Source organism: Carassius carassius, chromosome 41 (genome assembly GCF_963082965.1).
Source record: "Carassius carassius chromosome 41, fCarCar2.1, whole genome shotgun sequence".
In the NCBI taxonomy this organism is placed as follows: Eukaryota; Metazoa; Chordata; class Actinopteri; order Cypriniformes; family Cyprinidae; genus Carassius; species Carassius carassius.
In genome coordinates this window covers 14,417,014-14,437,024 of record NC_081795.1, presented here as the reverse complement: position 1 = coordinate 14,437,024, position 20,011 = coordinate 14,417,014, and the positions used below count along the sequence as shown (strand labels likewise).

Below are 20,011 nucleotides of genomic sequence, written 5' to 3'. Positions count from 1 at the left end.
TCAGGAGCTGAGTGACAGGAAGTGATCTATGCACATGGAGTGGTCTGAGCATATTGACTGCGGCAGATGTGTTTAGAGTGACGAGACGTAAAGGCCAGACTTTGACCACACGGATGTGTCCATACACAGTATTCACTGAAAGAGACTTATTAACCAGAGATCAGCGAAGGCGTTGCATCTTTGCACTTAGTATTGATGTGACGCGATGACCACAGTAGCGAGTAAAAGGACAAATATTGATAGTGAAGGACGTTTGCTATCTATTGCTGGAAAAGGAAAGTAAATGGATATGTGTTACTACACAGACATCCAAATCTTGGACGCTCACCTTGCACCAGAAGGCGGGTGGTGTGTAGTGCCTCCCCCTGGTCACTGTGGGCACGACAGCTGTAGGCCCCCCGGTCCTCCCGCGTGATGGCCTGCACCGTCAGACTGCCGTCACTCACCTGTTGAGACAGTCGAAGTATTAAACATGGGTTACACAAAAAATAATCAAAATGGTCAAAAATCAGTGTGGTAACTAGTTGATTTAGCTCTCGCTAATATGCATTGTATTCTTTACACCTCATTTTCATCTCATGAGGACATAAGGGGCCAAAAAGCATCCAAAGAAAATTTTAGATAATTTTTCTAAACAAAGTAAAATTGAATAATATAATAAATATTCAAATTATTATAAACTATTAAATAAATATAATAATATATATGGGAATTGTATTACTGAAATATAAAATCTTTATTCAATACTGAAAAGTGGTGCGCAATTTCTTTTTAAATTTATAAAATAGTTTAAAATGTATATTTTAATTGAACGTTATACAGTAGCACATTTTTAGCAATTCATAAAAATGTTTCAAATGAACATTTCAATGGAATTTTAAAAGTGCATTTAAAAAAAATCTGATTTCAAACCAAGTGTAAAAAGAAACAAAGCATTGTTTTGCTTGTGTGCTTTGTAACAAACCAATCAATATAGATCTGCATCCCCATCTGAGCTTGAAAGTGCAGCTGTATCTTCCTGAACACATGGATGACATGAAATACTGCATAGGTTCCGGACAGGACTTTTTTTTTTTAAGGAGTGGGTTGAATCTTATTCCCTGTGCGTCTATTGCTTTAGCCAGAGGAGACTGGCCTTATTGTTCCTCCCACACAATATCCCAAGGTGTGTCAAGTCCCACTGGAAGGTTGACACAATCCTCCCGGGCTGTTCCATCACCATCCTGTCACTGACAGTCACATCACACTGATGACCCAGACGAGAGCAGGTAATAAACTCTCTCAAACACAGTGTGTGTGCAGAGAGCTTCATTTAAACACACACTGCTGTGGAGGAGGGCAGGGTGAGAAACAAGCTCTGTGCATCGAGATGAGACATCTGTGCCTCTTGCTCTTTAGTGTGTGTATTCCTTCAGTGCATTCCTCCATTTCTCTAACTTCTAGCCATGGAAGCAGGGAAACTAATGGAGGACCACCAGCCTCCTCAGCACTGTTCTCAAAGGTGAGGTCAAGACACACTTCTTTGGAATAAATGTCTGGGACTGTGGCTGGTTAGCAGTGGGAACAGCTTTTAAAAGTATGAGCCAAGAACTGAAGCTAAGTGCTTTCTCCCTACAGAAGAAATAATTAAATATAGATTTGATACAATCTAATTGCAGCCAAATCAAGATTAATCACAGCGCATGGGGCCATTTACTAAATGTGATGTGGAATTGCCTAGCCTTCTGCAGCATTCACATTCACTGACATCCTGGGATTAAGCATCAAAAGTATCTTTTGCAGATTTAAGCCACTCATAAAAAGCAATTTTTAGCTTAAGTCAAAATAATGTTATTTTATAATTTTGGACAACACATCTTTTGTTTTGTCAATTCGTATAACACTTTTTGACATTTAAAAATGTGTAATTTTCATTCCTATTTAGTTTGAAAAGTCAGTTTATTAAAATAAATGCCACATGGTTTGTGTGTGTGTGTGTGTGTGTGTGTGTGTGTGTGTGTGTGTGTGTGTGTGTGTGTGTGTGTGTGTGTGTGTGTGTGATAAATGCTCATTAACAACATTTACATAATCATGTAACTGAGTTTGACATGTTGTTACATAATGCAAAGACATGAGCCTGGTCTAATGCACCACCTGTCTTGAAAAACCCATTCTCAGAGACTTAACGTTACTTTTAGACATTATTTTATTTGGGTAACACACATATTCTGAATGCCTTCGGCAGAATTCAAATGAGCCATTTTAATCTAGATTAATCTAGATTAATTCCAAGATTACAGTGAGATTAATCTAGATTTAAAAAAAATTATCTATGCCCACCACTATATATATATATTAGTGGTGGGCATAGATTAATTTTTTTAATCTAGATTAATCTCACTCTGATCTTGAAATTAATCTAGATTAATCTAGATTAAAATGGCTCATTTGAATTCTGCCGAAGGCATTCAGAATATGTGTGTTACCCAAATAAAATTGACAAACAGTAAGTCTTTGAGAAGGGGTTTATCAAGCTAGGTGGTGCATTAGAAAAGGGGCTAATCTCCTATTTCCAAAAGGCATCACAAAAGGCTTGAAAAAGCTGTAAACTAATTCCACATTGCACAAGGTGCAAACAACCTTACAACGTTTTACACATACTCCGTCTGCAGTGCGTATGCGTTGCATATTTTTTTACGCACCCATGTTAACGGATTCCAGTTGCATTCCAGGAGCGTTGCGTCTGCAGCAGTGCAGCGATCGTTTACGTACCGAGTAGCCAACTGCAAACGAGTCCTGTGTGAAAGCACATCGAGTCCGTGCAGCACCACATACGTAACCCACATGGACAGCATACGCACTGCAGAGGGAGTATGTGTGAAACAGGCGTGAACAGGGCCGTAGCTGGGGTCAGCAGGGGCCCTGTTTGAAATTGTTTAATTTGTATGTTCGTTTATTTTTATATATTTGTGCTATTTACACAATATTTAATTTTTTTTCAAGTTTGAAGGTGTCAAGGTACAGAAACCAAATAATTAAATGTAAAATAGCACTGGATAGTCTTCAATGTAAAAATGAAATATACAATCAAACCTACATTTATTCAGACACCTTCAACATTTCTCACATTATTACAGTTTTGCTATATATATATATATATATATATATATATATATATATATATATATCAAAAATTATATCTGGTGTCTGAAAACATTTTTGTTTGACTGTTAAAACTACAAAGTAATTCAGTCAAGAGCAGTGAGTGATTTTCATTTTCATTACAGCAGCCAGTAGCTAAATTAGGCGCGGTCACTTTAAGAGACGATGAACGCATCCAATATAATACACATCACATTTTTTTCCTCAACTGTTTACTTTCACTTAAGAAATAACTGACAGTTTTTTTAGCATAATTTCCCAAAGTGGATATTTTGACATATTTTGTATGTATTTGTCGGCACAAGAGCAAAAATAAGCAAATTCGATGTTCAAGTGTTTTGAGACGCCTTTCTCTTTGTAAGCCCAGAACACTGCGAGTACTGAATTGGGCTCTTTCACATCTTTTTGTTTGTTCAAACTGCGATTTGTTTTTGCCCAGGAGAATGCAACACTTCTAGTTGAGTGAGCTCGCAACCTGTGCCTGATAAGCCAGGGTTATGGCATCCATAATCCAGTGGGCCATCCTCGGCTTAGAGATGGCATTCCCCTTCTGCCGGCCTCCGTAACAGACAAAAAGCTGGTATGAGGTCTGGAAGCTTTGTGTCCGGTCTACATAGCATCTCAATGTTCGGACGGGACAGAACAAAGCCAGGGCTGGGTCTGCCTCCTCCAGAGGCAGCGCTTGCAGGTTCACCACTTGGTCTTTGAAGGGTGTAGTGGGAACCTTGGGCACGTAGCCAGACCGGGGCCTCAGGATTACCTGGGAGTCAGCCGGCTCAAACTCTAGGCACGAATCGTCGACCGAAAATGCATGCAGGTCCCCTACCCTCTTGATGGTGGCCAGTGCAAACAGGAGCAGAGTTTTTAATGAAAGAAACTTTAGCTCAACTGAATGCAAAGGCTCGAATGGGCCCTGCTGTAGTGATTTAAGCACTAGAGTCAGGTCCCAAGAGGGAATAGAGGGGGGCCGGAAAGGATTTAACCTCCTGGCCCCTCTAAGGAACCTGATGATGAGGTCATGCTAACCCAAAGACTTCCCATTCACGGGGTCATGGCACACAGCAATAGCGGCTACCTGGACATTAAGGGTGGAGGGAGACAGGCTTCGCTCCAGCCCTTGCTGCAGAAAGTAAAGCATGACCGCAATCGGGCATCTTCGGGGGTCTTCTCGGCGAGAAGAACACCAAACGACGAACAGGTTCCACTTCAAGGCATAAGCGTGTTTTGTAGACGTTGCTCTTGCCAAAGTGATGGTGTTCACTACCTCCTGCAGAAGGTCACCTAGAACCTCCGCATCCCATCCAGGGACCAGACATGGAGTTTCAAGATCTGGACGCGGGTGCCAAACGGTGACCTGTCTCTGAGTCAGTAGATCCTTCCTCAGAGGAATCGGCCTAGGAGGGGCTGTCGCAAGGAACACTAGTTCGGGGAACCAGGTCCGATTGGGCCAATGCGGTGCCACTAGCAAGACTTGCTCCTTGTCCTCCCGGATTTTTCACAGTGTCTGTGCGAGAAGGCTCACTGGGGGAAATGCAATTTTGTGTAGGCCCCGCAGCCAGCTGTGTGCCAGTGCATCTGTGCCGAAAGTTCGAACAACTGGCAGTGAGAGGTCTCTGGAGAAGCAAACGGGTCTACCAGAGCGGCTCCGAACCATCTCTAAATCAGCTGGACCGTCAGTGGATGGAGTCGCCATTCTACCGGGGAGCATTGATCGAGACAGCTCCTCGGCTATACGATTGAGCAGGCCTGGAATGTGAACAGCACGAAGTGACCTCAGAACCTTCCGACTCCAAAGGAGGAGGTGGCGGGCGAGTTGCGACATGCAAAGGGAGTGCAGACCACCTTGTAGGTTGATGTACGCAACGGTCGCTGTGTTGTCCATTCGGAAAAGCACATGCTTGCCTTGTAAGCGACCTTTGAGATGGTTCAAGGCAAGTGATCCCGAGATTGTGCTAGTATCAGCCAATCGTCTAGATAGTTGAGAATGCAATCACCCTGCTCTCTGAGGGGAAGAGTCACCTCCGAGACTTTTGTGAAGACACAGGGAGACAGGGACAGCCCGAAGGGCATGACCTTGTACTGATCTGCCCATCCTTTGAATGCAAACCACAGAAAAGGTCTGTGGCGTGGAAGGATGGATGCATGAAAGTATGTGTTCTTCAGGTAGATCACTGCAAACCAATGTTGGGGATGGACACACCCGAAAATGCGTTTCGGCATCAGCATCTTGAACAGTAGCCAATGAAGGGCCGGATTCAGGACTCGCAGATCCAAGATCGGTCGTAATCCACTGTAACCCTTTGGAACACAGGGACCCAACTCGGGCGGCTTGTGAGCAGGCCGGAGTGTGGTGCGAGTGTGGGGTGCAGGGCTCACCTTGTTCCAGTAGCCCGGGAAACCATAGCTGCCATTTCCGACTCAGGCATTGCCACCATCACGGAGGGCAGCAGCACGGCTGGATCTTCATCCGACAGCTCTCCCTCCGATGCTGAGATCAACATCTGATCAGGAGGAGACCCACTGGATACAGCTGGTATGCTCTTTTACATTCCGTGGGTTGCTCCACTAGATCGGAGGTGCAAGATGAGTGATGGTCCCCAGAGGGTTGGTTCCCTGCAAGGTTTGCCACCACTGTAATCCTCAAACCACCCGCGCTACTGCCGGAAGTGGTTCTCATCTGTCGGCCGCCAGAACGAGCCCTAGATCGTGGCAGCAGCAATGGGACTCCGTCCCCCTGAAGGTTGCAGAGTCTGGTTCGCAGCTCCTAGATGGTCATCTTCCCGCAGTGGGAACATGACTCATCCACAAAGGCCACCTCAGCGTGCTCAATGCCCAGACACGTGAGGCAGCAATCGTGACCATCACCCGTTGCCAGGTAACAACCGCACCCAGAAACGCACAGGTGAAATGGCATCCTTATAAGGACAATCCATCGTCTTTACAAAGACGCACCCGTGAAGCCCTTTTAGAGAAATTTGCTCTTTAGGAAATGCTTTTTTAGTGCTGAGGCGCACAGGAGAATTGGCCACTTGCAATACGACAGGGGGTAGCGCAGCCTGAAGTGCGCAACCCACTCGACACAGGAACGACCACCGCTGAAGCGCCATCTCGCCAACACACGAAGCTTCCGAGAGCGTGCTGAACTCGTGGTTCACAGCAGACACGGTTGAGCAGAATGATACTAACGCTCGGCTCCAAAGTGAAAAGCTGGTATGCATTGCACCTGCTGCCTTCTTATACTCACGCTGTGATCAGCGGCAGCTGGATGCAATAATTGCATGCCAATGTGCATTGGCTCTTTTACTTTACACTCAAAGAAGATTGGTCTATCGAAGGGATATCCCATTTTCGTTGGTCACTGTCGTTGCGTCGAGAGTGACCGACTGAAAGGGAACATATATATTTTTTAGATTCATATTTTAAATAATTTCACAAATAATCAGTTTAATTCATAATTAAATAATAATTTTGAATATTTTACTTAAAAAGTTTATAATATAATATAGTTTAATAAATACCAGTGTGTTTGCTATTTTGTTATATAATGCAAGCACATGTGAAAGACATGCAAACACTTTTATATGGAATTTGACAGGCTCTACACCATCTCCAAGACATCACAAACGTGACCTTTTAGGGAATACACTGCAATGCCGTGGAATGAAGAAGGATAAGAGCAGACACAGGGCTGAAGAGTAACCTTGCTAAGAGCGGTCATGAAAGAAAAACAGCAGCCAGCCATCACTTCCTGTTCATCAATCTCCAGTGAGCAAGAGTGGCAGGCAGAATACGGCAAATGGCACTCAAACTCGCCTTGTGTAAATGCTAGCTGTGACCAAAACACATTTGGAAATGCGGAACAAGACAAATGTGGCTAACAAAGGCGGTCCAGATGGCTAGTCTAAAACAGATGAAAGTGAACATTCAGATATAAGACAGAAGCCGCTACACTGTCTCTCTTGTCTTTTATTTGTCTGTTTCCTCAGGGATGGCTCCTCTGATGTGCTGAGAGGCAATGCCTACTGGAGCCAGACTGACTGCCTGTTCTGTCAAATCCTCGCCGCCTCCTCCCTCGCAGCCTGCATGCAGTGTAAGGTGGAAACACGCTTGTCAGGTTTTTTCTCCATTCCCACTGCAGGCGTGTGCTCTTCAACTGTCAGACCCCTGACGCGGGCCCTGACTGACAGAGCCTTTTCTTACAAATAGCTAGTGATGATTCATGCTTCCATTTCCCCCAAAAAAATTAGACCTTACAATTCACTGCGGATCAAATTCATGGCTAGGCTAAATTCATACTGGCTATTTTTGGAGCCAAAAATGACATTGTCAATTTTTCTACTTAATCAAGGCAGCACAGCAGTTAACCAAAACCAAAGTGCAATACACATTTAGTTTTGACTTATTATCCAGTAAACATTTTTAAAACAAGCTCAGTTTACCTAATTATAGAATAGAATAGAATAGAATTCATATAATTAAGTTTCATCTAATTTTATTTGCTTGGTGTGTGCATTTTTAACAATTTTAAATATTTTACATTTAATTTCTTATGCTCACCTAGGCACACAGTTATATTGTGAATATATCTATTATTACAATTAAAAGTAGCTGTTTTCTATTTGAATAAATTTTAAAATGCAATTTATTACAATGTATTCCTGTATTTCAAAGCTGAATTATGAGCAGTCATTATTCCAGTCTTCAGTGTCACATGATCCTTCAGAAATTATTCTAATATGCAGATTACATGCTCAAAATATGATCAGTGCTGAAAACTATGAAAGCCCATTTCTACCTAGGTAATAAGGAACTCTAGGTCTACCTAGGTTTTTTTATTTCAGATAATAAAAAAAAGAATAATCTCACAATTCTAACTTTTTTCTCACAAACTACTTTATACTTTATATCTCTTAATTAATTCAAAGAATAAAAATAAAACAGGTAATTATAAATATAATAACTTTTTCTCGCAATTTTTAATCTGGAGTTTATATCCTGCAGTTCTGAGAAAGAAAAAAAAATGCATAGATTGTGATATATAAAGTTGCAGTTACCTTTTTTGTATCCCAGAAACATTGTGCTGCTTATTATTTTTGTGGAAAATGTAAAAATCCTGTTTTTCAGGATTCTCTGATGAATAGAAAGTTATTTTCATTTTAAAAAGAAATTTAACATTCTTGTCACTTTTATAAAATGTAATGCATACTTGCTAAATAAAAGCATTAATTAATGAAAATAAAAAAATCTTACTGACCCCTAAACTTATGAACAGTAGTTTATTTTGGGAATACTAGTCTTAACATGTATGTAGTTCGCTAGAGTAAATTTATCTTGTTCTCAGATATTTTTAATGGAAAAACAAGTCAAAAACACTGATTAAGAAAAAAAATATTTAACCACAACACAGTTACCGTGTATTTCTTGCTGTTGGTCAGCTGATCCCCGTCTCTCAGCCAGGTGACCACTGGCTTGGGGTTTCCGAAGGCAGTGCAGGTCAGAGTAATGCTGCCCCCCTCCCTCGCCTCCACGTACTGCGGTGGCGTATCCGTGAACGTAGGGGGCGCTGGGACAGAAACAAAGACAGGACAAATTGAGTCCAGATTCTTTTATATTTAATTCCTATGGTGAGCGTGTGAGACGGCAGCAGCTGCAGAAACAGAAGACAAGAACTACCAGTATCTCTGTAGTGTCACATTCATCCAGAACATCCATGCAACATGTCAACGCAATCTGCACACCTTTTTTAACATTTTTACACATGATGCAGTTGCAAGGTATTCTACGTGATTGCTAAGTGGTTGTTTAGTCACCCAACGTCAAGTCTTTATGATGTGAGTCAGGCCTCTTTTATAATGAAAGTCATAGTTTTGCCACCAAAAATCACATCTGATAACACTGATTGTGTAGAACTTTGTGAATGATAATCATTCCATTTCAGCATAATTATGCATAATCATTCTTATGTGTACCTATCTATCAAGTCATAATACAAGTCTGTAGAAATAGGCATTGCACACTTTCAGCAGTGAAATCCTAACTTCCTCTGCATGTGGGTCATCATTAGCCTATAGCAGTTTTGCTTTCAACAGCACAAACACCTGGTTGGTGAAAAACAAACAAAGCAAGCAATTAATGCCTCTGAACATCTGTCCATCTGTGCCTACCATGAGCTTTTGCATTCTCACTGCAATCTGTTGCAGGCTAAACACAAGGGAGAAGAATTTATAGCCCAAAACATCTTGCTGATATCAGCATCAAATCTCTAAAAATATATATTCCCTAAGGATGGGTCACAATACTCAGCTAATCCAATCACAGACTAGTCTGCTGATGAGGTTGACTAATTCATTAGATTTTTTTTCATGCATCTCTTTTTAGTTTTGATATTTTTAGAGGCAGTGCTAATTAAATACATTTTCACAGTAAAAACCTTTTCTGGAAAGTCATGTTTATATGCATTGCCTTTAAAGCACCTACACTATAGTCTCATATTTCATATCTTACATTATTTGAGTTATAACGAATCGAAATTCTAAAAATTCTAAACTTTCTCTTCCATTCCAACATGTTCTATATGTTTTTGAATGCGTCTTATGTGAGCGAATCCTAAAAAAAATCTATAGTAGTTGTTAAGGCAACCCACCAAGTCTATTCTGTCACTGTGTTGTTTTCCATATCCCAGATATTGACTAAAAGTTGATTTTTTTTTCTTAATTTTCACCCTTTCCATCTCCGTTTCTCTCTTATGAATACTTTTTGATAAACACTTGAAGGTACTTTAAGGGACAAACAAACTCCATCACACACCTGCCCTAGTTTCTGGACTCATCTCACCATGTGTTTTTGGGAAATCTTAGGCTCACACTGCGAATGACAACCAGGAGACATATTTCAGAAGGCAACTGTCTGAAGGTCTTTCCACGTGAACAGATGGTCTGGACAGAGCTCAGTGAATAGATGCTCAGCACCTCAACTTTTCTCTGTGATTCACAGCAAACTTTAACTTCTAGCAAGAAAAAGTGTTCCTGTAGCTCAATTGGTAGAGCATTGTGCTATGAAGCGCAAGGTTGGGGGTTCGATTCCCCGGGAACACATGATAGGTAAAAATTGATAGCCTGAATGCTCTGTAAGTTGCTTTGGATAAAAGTTTTTTTAACTAATTTGTTTTTGTAAAATAACTTTTTTTCAAAAATCTTCAATGAACACATCACACTCTGAAACACAGATCTATCTAGAAAACCACAAACACATGGACACTGATGTAGATATACAGTTTCTCATTGCTGTTACCTCCAGCAAAGAACATTTCTCATTATTAACAGTGTTTAGATATTTTTACTGGTAAATAAGACTAAAATTACTTATTAAAAACATACTACAGTAAAGTTCAAGGTACCAAATTACAGAAAACAACCAAATAATTGATCCTCATGTGATTTCAAAACCTGACATTCTTTCTTCTGCAAAATTACAAATAAACGGAAAAATAAATGTCCATATAATGAAATTCAATGGGGACTAATAACTTTGTACCCCACTGATATTCATTGCATGTGGTTTGGATTGGTGTTTAGTATCAGAAGCTAATGATCTGTGGGGATGGGCAGGATGTTCTCAGAGAGACGAGTGTGATGACCGCACTGATGAAGGAGGGCTGTGTGATGACCTGAGCGTCTCCACAGTGCCATTACTGTTCTCCGAATGGGTACATCTGCCCAGCTGACACCTGCTGGGTACACACGGGCAGGAAGAACAACCACTGACCACATAAGATCCATACACAAGAGGATGCTAATATCTCAGCTAAAGGAAGCCAGGGCTGTCAGACTTTCTGCCCTTGTGAGGCCAGACAGCACCTGCCCCAACAAAGACGCTTTTGGACAAGTGGGGCAGTCTGAATACCAATGAACACCAGTGATTCTTACAAAACTTTTAAGATAAGCTTACACAGTGTTCATATCTGGGATGCAACTAGAATCTGTCCATTGAATGGTGCATAGTGATATACACTGAATAGTGATGGACAGTGACTGATATAAAACAAAGCTAGGCTGCTCATAACAAAACTAAATCGATTGAGCCAAAACATCATGGTGCAAAACAAAATGATATTCCAAAAACAAAATCTGACTGTTTCAAACAAAAACAGAATGTACAAAACAAAACTGTGCAAAACAAAACCATATTGTGCAAAACAAAATTTGACTGCACAAAGCTACTTCATAAGCTGGAATGTGCAAAACAAAACAATATTTCAAAAACCAAAACTAGGCAGTGAAAAACAAAAAGCTAAACAAAGCTAAAATGAACAAAACAAAACTCAATCACACTTTAGTAAAGGGAACAATTCTCACTATTAATAGCATGCCTATTATTAACATTTTGGCTGTTTATTAGTACTTATATAAGCATACATTCTGCATGATCATATTCTACATCCCTAATCCTACCAGTACCTAAACTTAACAATTACATTACTATTTAATAAGCAGCAAATTCAGAGTCTGTTGAGGCAAAAGTTTTAGTTGATAGCTTGTTAATATCGAGAATTGGACCTTAAAATAAAGTGTGACCCACAACAAGATAACACAATTGAAAATGCAATTAAAATACAATTCAGTTTTCTCACATGAAGACTCCCAAAAACTTTGGTGTTTCGGGAAATCAGAGATTTCATGTATTGTTTTTTGTGTATGAACAAATAGTACTTTATCATTTTCTATCAGTTTTATTGACTTGCGCACAAAGCTAATCTCAAGGTAAAACCACTAGCCTTCCTGAAAGATAGACTGCCGAAGAATTAAGCATGTGAACTGGAAACATTAAATGTTTTAGGATTCATTTTACATTCATTTATAAATAAATAAAGAATAAATTGTTTTGTAGAGCAAATTATTTTAATAAATTAACTTTTTTTACCATTACTCACTGTGGAACCATTGTGGAACTCACTGTGGAACACTTAACTTACTTACTTTTATCTTATCTTACTTACTACATTAATTTACAACTATATTTAGATGAGAAAATTACAACAAAGAGAGAGAGAGAGAGAAAACTACTGCACCTGTCCAAAAATCATAGAGGCATTTCCCCTTTATTATGTTGCCACAGTAAAATTGTTGTGCTTTCCATACTGTATTGGTACAGGTGATCAGCGCTAACACTTTTATTTTATTTTGTTTTATTTGATATATACTTTCCTGTTACTGAATAAATATATTACTGTTTTACTTCTTTAAAATCAATATTTCTTAATAATTTGTGAATAAATCATTACGTGGGCTTATTTTGTCCCAAAGTACTAATTACACCCATCTTTGACTTTTGACTTTATTCATAAAATATCTTAATTTAACATTCAAAAATGTACATAAATTAATTAATACATTTTCAAATGAGAGATAAATCTTGCATTTTAACAAAAAAATTATTTAAATATGAAAAACACCTTAACTTATATTTTTGTTAGACTTAGCCTATACACATTTAATATGAGTGAATTGATAACTAAACAAAATATACCTTTACAAGTTTTGACCAGTTATTTTGGCATACAAAGTGTAACATTGTTATTCAGTCGGTGAAAATGGGGGATGGACCATTTTGGTGGAAAAGGAATATCAAACAATAAGAGCAAGCAAAAGGTTGGAGATTATAAAACAGATTTTTTTAGTTATTTACTTATTATTTCCAACAGCAAGACTTTCAAGTATCCAGATAATAAATGCACATAAAGCATTTGATTATAAACTGACCAAGTCAGCCAATTGACTATTCCTTAGAGGATCATCTTTAAAGCCATGACAATGCATGCTTATTAAAAGTCATAAAACGGGTATATGATATAAAAACTCCACACCAAATCCAAATCCTACTAAACCTTTTTCAAAGACTGCCATGACTGCAGGTCACTCACACATCCGCAATCAAAGCAAATGTGGTGAATTTCAAGCAGGCAGTATGTCGTTTAGATTCAAAGCTGCATTGCTTGCAAATCCGACCATGAGCCCTTTAGCTATTATATGCACTTTATTGTAAAACGTCCTGACGACATATAAAAAAACCACACACCATCTACACACCATAATCACTGATACTGACATTTCGGAAAGCACCTAAGGGCCAGGAGTGTGTGTGCGTGTGAGCGGACGTGACTGAGTGAACCTCTGAACTGACCGTGAATGCAAATGAGGGAGGGCATGAATGGCCACTGCAGCAGTAAAGAGGAAATAGGATGCTGTGAAATAAACCCTCGCAGATGTTCACACAAGCGCAAACCGCCGCAGCTGCACAGGTGACATTTCTCCGGCTGAAAAAAGACGAGGCAGACACTGAACTCATTTACCCTGGGCCAAAAACACACACATACACAAACACGCACCCCACATGCAATAATACACCCTTCAACTCGTGCCTTTCGCTCACTCGCTCTCCCGCCGCAGCTCTGAAATGGAGAAACGGCTACCGTGCACTTTCCAAATAAGTCACAGTGGTTTCTGCAAGGGAATGGCTGTGGACATTTAACATGGACGCAAGGTGCAGCAGACTGTTACCCTCGCTGGTGTCATTGTTTGAAGTTTGGAATATGCATGAGTCTCACCTCACAAGCATATGTTAAATATACAAAAAGCCTGTGCTTACGCAGAGCAGACAGCAGTGTTCTAATTATACCATTCCTGTGGATGACACCTCAACGTCTGACAGCAGCCAAATCAATATCAGGTGCTGCTTCATTTCACAATGAATAATCAACATAACTGAACGCAGAGGAAACGTCACTGCAGCAAACGTGCACTCATTTCCATATATCTGACTTGTACAGGATTGGAAGTGAAACACTATGTAACAGGTGAAAACAGCTTCCTAACTTCTTTTCCATTTTTACTTCAAACTGTACCAAAGGAAACATCTGGTTGTGCTGGTAGAAATATTTCTTGCTAAGCAGTGCAAAAGTGGGCTGGGGGTCTGTGGAAAGGTTTAACTGAATAACTCAATCCCTCCTGTGCAACTTCATCCAGGACGACCATGATCTTTGACTGCACACTTTCATCATTTCCTCTCTGCTGCTATTCACTGAATGGACACATATCTCACTTGGGGATGTGATTCAATAAATGGACACTATAAAGGACCAACAGAGTTGCTTATCACCAACGTACCAACACAGCATACTCTAACGATTTTTCGCCAACATGAGAAGAGACACTGGTTCCTTAATGGCGTCCATAATTGTCTTTAATTCCTCTGCCACTGCAGCTCATACGTTAAGTGATGTACAGTGATAATCAGAATGCAGTGCAGCCAAATACAAATGGCTCCAGTCTTGGAATTAATCTGCTTCTTCAGCACTTGATTTAAACCTACAGTTGCTTTACGATACTATTAATTAATATCCGACCGAGGGCCTTTTGGATATTGACCCGCAGGCAATGATTACTGAGCTGTGAATCATGATAGTTTACATATTGTCTTTAATGGATCGTATTAAATTCATCATCTAATAAAATGCAAACACTGGAGGTGACGATATATTTCCAGCGGCGGTGAGTCATGCCCATAAATAATAGATCAGGCAAAATGTGATGTTCATATGGAATGAGAGGGAGGAACATGACATGACCAAAGCCTTGAGCTACCCCAAATTTGTCTCTGTAGTTTGGCACCATGGAAGACATCTCCATTAGTGTAATGGAAATGATGAGGGCTCTGCTGCCTGGTGAAATATTACTCCGTTTATGAGACATAAGGGCATTCAGATCTCAGAGCAGGTCTTTGGATTTGGGTTTACTTGCTAGTCTGTTTCAGGTGGGATTGGAGAGATTTTGATAAAAATGGACAAACATCTGTGTAGTGCAGAATGAGCAGTATCGGTATTTTGTATTCATTTTCCTTTTACTAAACATTTAGGAGTTAACTAACATATGGAAGTCTTTAAAGATTACAGACATGGAGTTAATGATTAACCAAAAATCTCTTTATTGCCCATAACTGTCCTCTGTATGACAAGAACACAATATTGGCTCAAACAAGGGAGATGGCAATGAGGATTTCTGATGGAAAAAATGACAGCCGACTCTAGACCACAAGGGTTTTCATTGCTCATTTCTGTGGCATGAGCATTAAGGCTGTTTTCTTGTTGGATCTACCACACATATTAGTCACAGCAGCAGCCAGTCATGAGTGGTAAGAGACAGTCACATCCTCCTCCATTTCTCACAGCTCTGATTTACTGCTGATATTAGAAAGGAATATCAAGCAGAAATAGGTGTGTGTGTGTCTTTCACAGTACTAGTGTGGTGAGAGTGGCGAGGGTCTCACCATTGACTGTGAGGTGAACCCAGCTGCCGTTGTGAAAGGTGTCGTATTGTTGTTCCAGCATGAGGACCCTGCACTCGTACCAGCCCTGGTCTTCCGAGCGCACATGGTCGATCTGCAGAGACGCTTTGCCATGCAGACTGGCTCTACCTGAAAGTGTACAGGAACAGAGGAGAGATGAGTGGGACTGCTACAATAGACACACTGCAGTGAAAGTCAGGCTCGTGTTCACTAAGCATGCATTCACACAAATCTCATATCTCATTTAAAATGACATGTATTCATAAACATTAGAAAGATAGTATGAACTAATTTATGTGTGCATGTGTCTGTGAATCTGACAAAAAGACAGTATTTGTGCAAGAACCTTTTTTTTTGCATACAGAACAGGGTTATTATTGTCAACGTAAACCAATTATTAAAACTTTTTTAATGATTGGAATAAAGCTGAAATGAAATAAACCATATTAGATAAAATTAGAAATGTAAAATTAGCAACTAAGTGAAATAAGAGGTCAAAATTAGAGAGCAGAGTGTGCTTTTTAAGTCGACTTATCATCTCTTAAACATGCAGAGACAGATCCATACCCTGTTCATTGCTAAACTGCCAAGCAATTCCGTGTTTAGTGTTGAGCCCTTTCCCCATTGTGAGTCTCCACATTATCCTGTCCTCTCCTGCATTTGTCTTACATGGACAATCAGCCTTTTTGGGGGCACTTGAATTAGTGTCATTTAGGGGTGTAACGATTCACTTATTTTCTCGATGCACTGATTACAATCCTGATGATACAATGCATTGATCCTGAATCATGGATTTTTGAATCGTGTATCACCGATTTCGGACAGTAATTGATTTAAAACGCTAAGAATCGCATGAATCGTGATTTCTATAGCGATTCAATGCTTTCAAAAAATAAACAGATTAAATTACTTCCAGCAGGAATTAATGGAGACCTTGAACTCTCCTTCACGCGCTCCACTGTTTACCGCCTATGACTGTCACAGGATTCAGCTTGGGCTCCGTTCGTCTCACTAACACTTTTTTGAGCAGCTGATGTGTGATCTCTCCTTAGTAGCCTATTCGTGGCCAGTAATGCTACAGTGAAGTAGTTTTACTTTTCTGTAGTTTTTCAATGGCTCTTGTCATGCGATGACATTACCTGAGCAATCGAAGGTTGCAAATTTATTGCATGGACGGAGCAAAAATGTAAGCGTCTACAGCATACGCACAGCTCCACTGAATAATACATGTGTTTTAACAATGACGTTGAACTGAATGTATGAAGGAAACTGTTAAAATAACCACAGCATTAACAAAAGTTTATCTGATAATCAGATGCAGGAAAGTAGCGTTTGTTGCTATAGCAAACAGACATCGGGCACATTTTCTTCCAGAATCATCATTCATTAGCTGATGGAGAGAAAAAGTTAAATAATATAGCATTTTATTTTATGAAAATGAGAAAAATAAGTTTCCGCACTGAAAGAGAAGTGATCTAGTGCGCAAAGAACTTAAGACGTGCCAGGCTATATCTGCAGCTTAGCTGAATAAAAAGCAACATGAACTGAAACGTTAAGACAATAAACACAATAAATAAATAACATTTGTGAATGATGCAGTGCTAATTGACATATTGTATATAGGTAAGACACAAAGACTTTAAATTAAACCACAAAACACCTCATTTATTAAACCATGAAGAGAATTTCAGTGTGAATTGTACATAATACCATTCTTGCATAAACTATCACATTCAGTTAGAAGTGACAATTTAAGTAAAAATGGTTTTAAAAACATTTAACACTGAAATTCATTCTTGTGTTGCATGAAAAAGGCTCACTGCAATGTGTCACACATTGTACTAATGTAAAGAATGTTGCATCCAAAAAAACTGACATTACAGACAGCGGCACCAGTTAATGACAATGTGACAAATGCACTGACGATAACAAACAAGCTAGATGAATTTCAGGGTCTAATCTGCCTCGTTTAAAACTATTCTTCCTCTGCTGTCACTGCATACTGCGCTCTGCTGAAACAGGACATGTATGTTTTAACTAGTTGTCTTGTGTAATATTGGTTTTTAGAGATTATTATTAGTTGTTATCTCCATGAATTAAGTCCCAGTATTGACATTATGATTACAGTTAATCACTCCAGCATATAAAGAGAAAAAAAAATACTGAAATGTTACAATAGTAACTCTATGAATGTTATATATGATATATACAGTATATGATATATATATATATATATATATCAATCTTTGACATGGCCATACTCAATCAATATTAAAGATATGAAGGATATACTTTCACAGAATTTTCTACATCTTTATGAAGGATGATTTTATTTAGAAAACAGTAAATCACAAAAAAATGACTTTAACTGGGTTTTCACAGGCAGGGTCACAAATGTGTGCTTTACTTGAAATAGAAAAGAGCAAAGTATCACAGCTCATATCTGAGTGTTACACATTCTGTACTGAGAGGCTTAGCAACACTGCTAACAACACTGAGCCCACTGCTAACAGGACTGCATTATCTTTCCCACTGCAGGCTTAAATGTAGTCCTGTGTCATTGTATTTTACCATGTTTTAATATGTAACTAATAACTAATCAGTAGTTAGACTAGTCGGATTTGACAGTTGTTCATGCAACATTCAGAGACTTCCTCCCAAATGGATCTTCATTAGGATACGGAGCTTTGGGAACCCCAAACAAAGAGTTTATGCCTATGATAACACAATTTTAGCCATTTTAACCACCACTTTTTTGTGTGTGTGTTTTAGTACTTAGCACATGTATCCAAATATAAATTTTCCTGTTTATTAATACTAAACCGGAAAAGTGTTTCTTGCAATTCATATAAACAGAAGCAAGGATATCTTCATCATGAGAACAAAGTAAATGAGATAAAAATTTAACAAAAAAAAACTATATCAAACATTGAAGTTTAATATAAGACAAAAATCACAAAATACATTAAGGTGATAAAATAAAATAAAAACTAATCAGTTAAACATATTTCTGAATAAAAACATTATCAATTAACATTAAATATGCCAAGTTTAATGATTATGTCAAATTTGTCCACTATTTGTTAATATTAATTAGAAAAATAAATGTTATATTAAAAAAAATTATATACAATATATATATATATATATATATATATATATATATATATATATATATATATATATACACACACACACACACACAATATGTTATGCAAAGTTATAGGGTTAGGGTTAAAATCTTGAATCATAAACAATAACATGTATATGTAATAAATATGTAGTACTTTTATTTAGCATTATATTAAACATTTCCACAATAATATGAAGCAGCACAACAGTTTTCAACACTGATAATAAGAAGAAATGTTTCTTGAGCTGCAAACCAGCATATTAGAATGATTTCTGAAGGATCATGTGACACTCTAGAGTAATGACGCTGAAAATTCACAAGAATACATTTTAGAACACAATTCTTTTAAAAATGAATAATTACAGTACTGTATTTACTGTACATATGAGCTTCATACCAGCAGAGGTTTAAGAAGATCATGTTCTAAACACTGCACACAGGGCCATTCATTAAACAAACTTGTTAGGCGCTTAATTACCAAAATCCTCCTGCAGGCCTCTCGTCAGCAATGACTGCGGATAGATTTGTGCACTGCGTTTTAGGGGCACATAAACAGGCCCGTCCTGAATGAATACAATCTGCCTCTAGCTAAGAATCACTTTAGGAGAGCCTGTGTGAATCACATCTAAACTGCTGCAATGATTGCCGCATAGATTGTCCGTCTGCAAGACAATGAGGACTCTAATACACTAAATTGGTCGAGGAATCAGACCCAGAGCTCTGGCAACAGGGAGAGAGTTTGGGAGTTTCTGCAGCAGAAAATTGCATTGTGAGTTATAGTAATAGCCTTTTGGAGTTCAATGGTAATTGTGCGCGGGTCCAGCCAAACTGTGAGACTAAAGCCTTGTGGCTTAAAAGAACAATATGAAATGAGCTGCCATGGTGACGCTATAGTACCCACATGAGACAATGATTTACAGTCACACCGATGGAAGCCTGGAACTATACATTAGGTCTCATATGTAATTTAAAATGCAATGAGGCCACAACCAAATACTGGAATGATAATTCACTTCCACCTTCCCCTTTCTTAGTAAAATAAATTATTTATTTTATGGTTGAAGAGAACTGATGACAAATTGCAGTATAAAGATGTGATTTACAAGTCAGTTCTTTCCTGACCTCCTCTTGAGCGTCGACCTCTCATTCAGAGAGGGAACCGTTCAATTAAAACCCCACTTCTGATAAGCCACCATAGTAGCTCTGTTCTCAATAATGAGCTGCCTAACTAAACAACATTTAAAGGCATCATGTTTATATTTATAATATATTTATAATTTATATTTTAAATATGGAAACTTAATTACTATTTTACCTAATATTTGTGTTAGCTATGAATTTTAAATATTTACATTTTTCAAAGTGTTCAAAAACTCAATATCTGAAAATATGAAAATT

At 38.8% G+C, this 20,011-nt stretch overlaps 1 protein-coding gene across 7 annotated transcripts in view; it reads right to left on the bottom strand.

Moving 5' to 3' along the window:
* The window catches only part of LOC132122821 (protein turtle homolog B-like), a 61,933-nt gene that overhangs the window by 21,537 nt on the left and 20,385 nt on the right, over nt 1–20,011 (bottom strand). For all 7 annotated transcript variants that reach the window (XR_009426437.1, XM_059533254.1, XM_059533256.1 and 4 more), the window contains exons 3-5: nt 15,463–15,609; nt 8,553–8,704; nt 329–446 (exon numbers count right to left, since the gene is read on the bottom strand). Coding sequence is in view for 6 of the 7 variants with exons in the window: in XM_059533254.1 (XP_059389237.1) it covers nt 329–446; nt 8,553–8,704; nt 15,463–15,609 (417 nt within the window). In the remaining variant the exon portion in view is untranslated. The remainder of the gene's footprint in view (nt 1–328; nt 447–8,552; nt 8,705–15,462; nt 15,610–20,011) is intronic.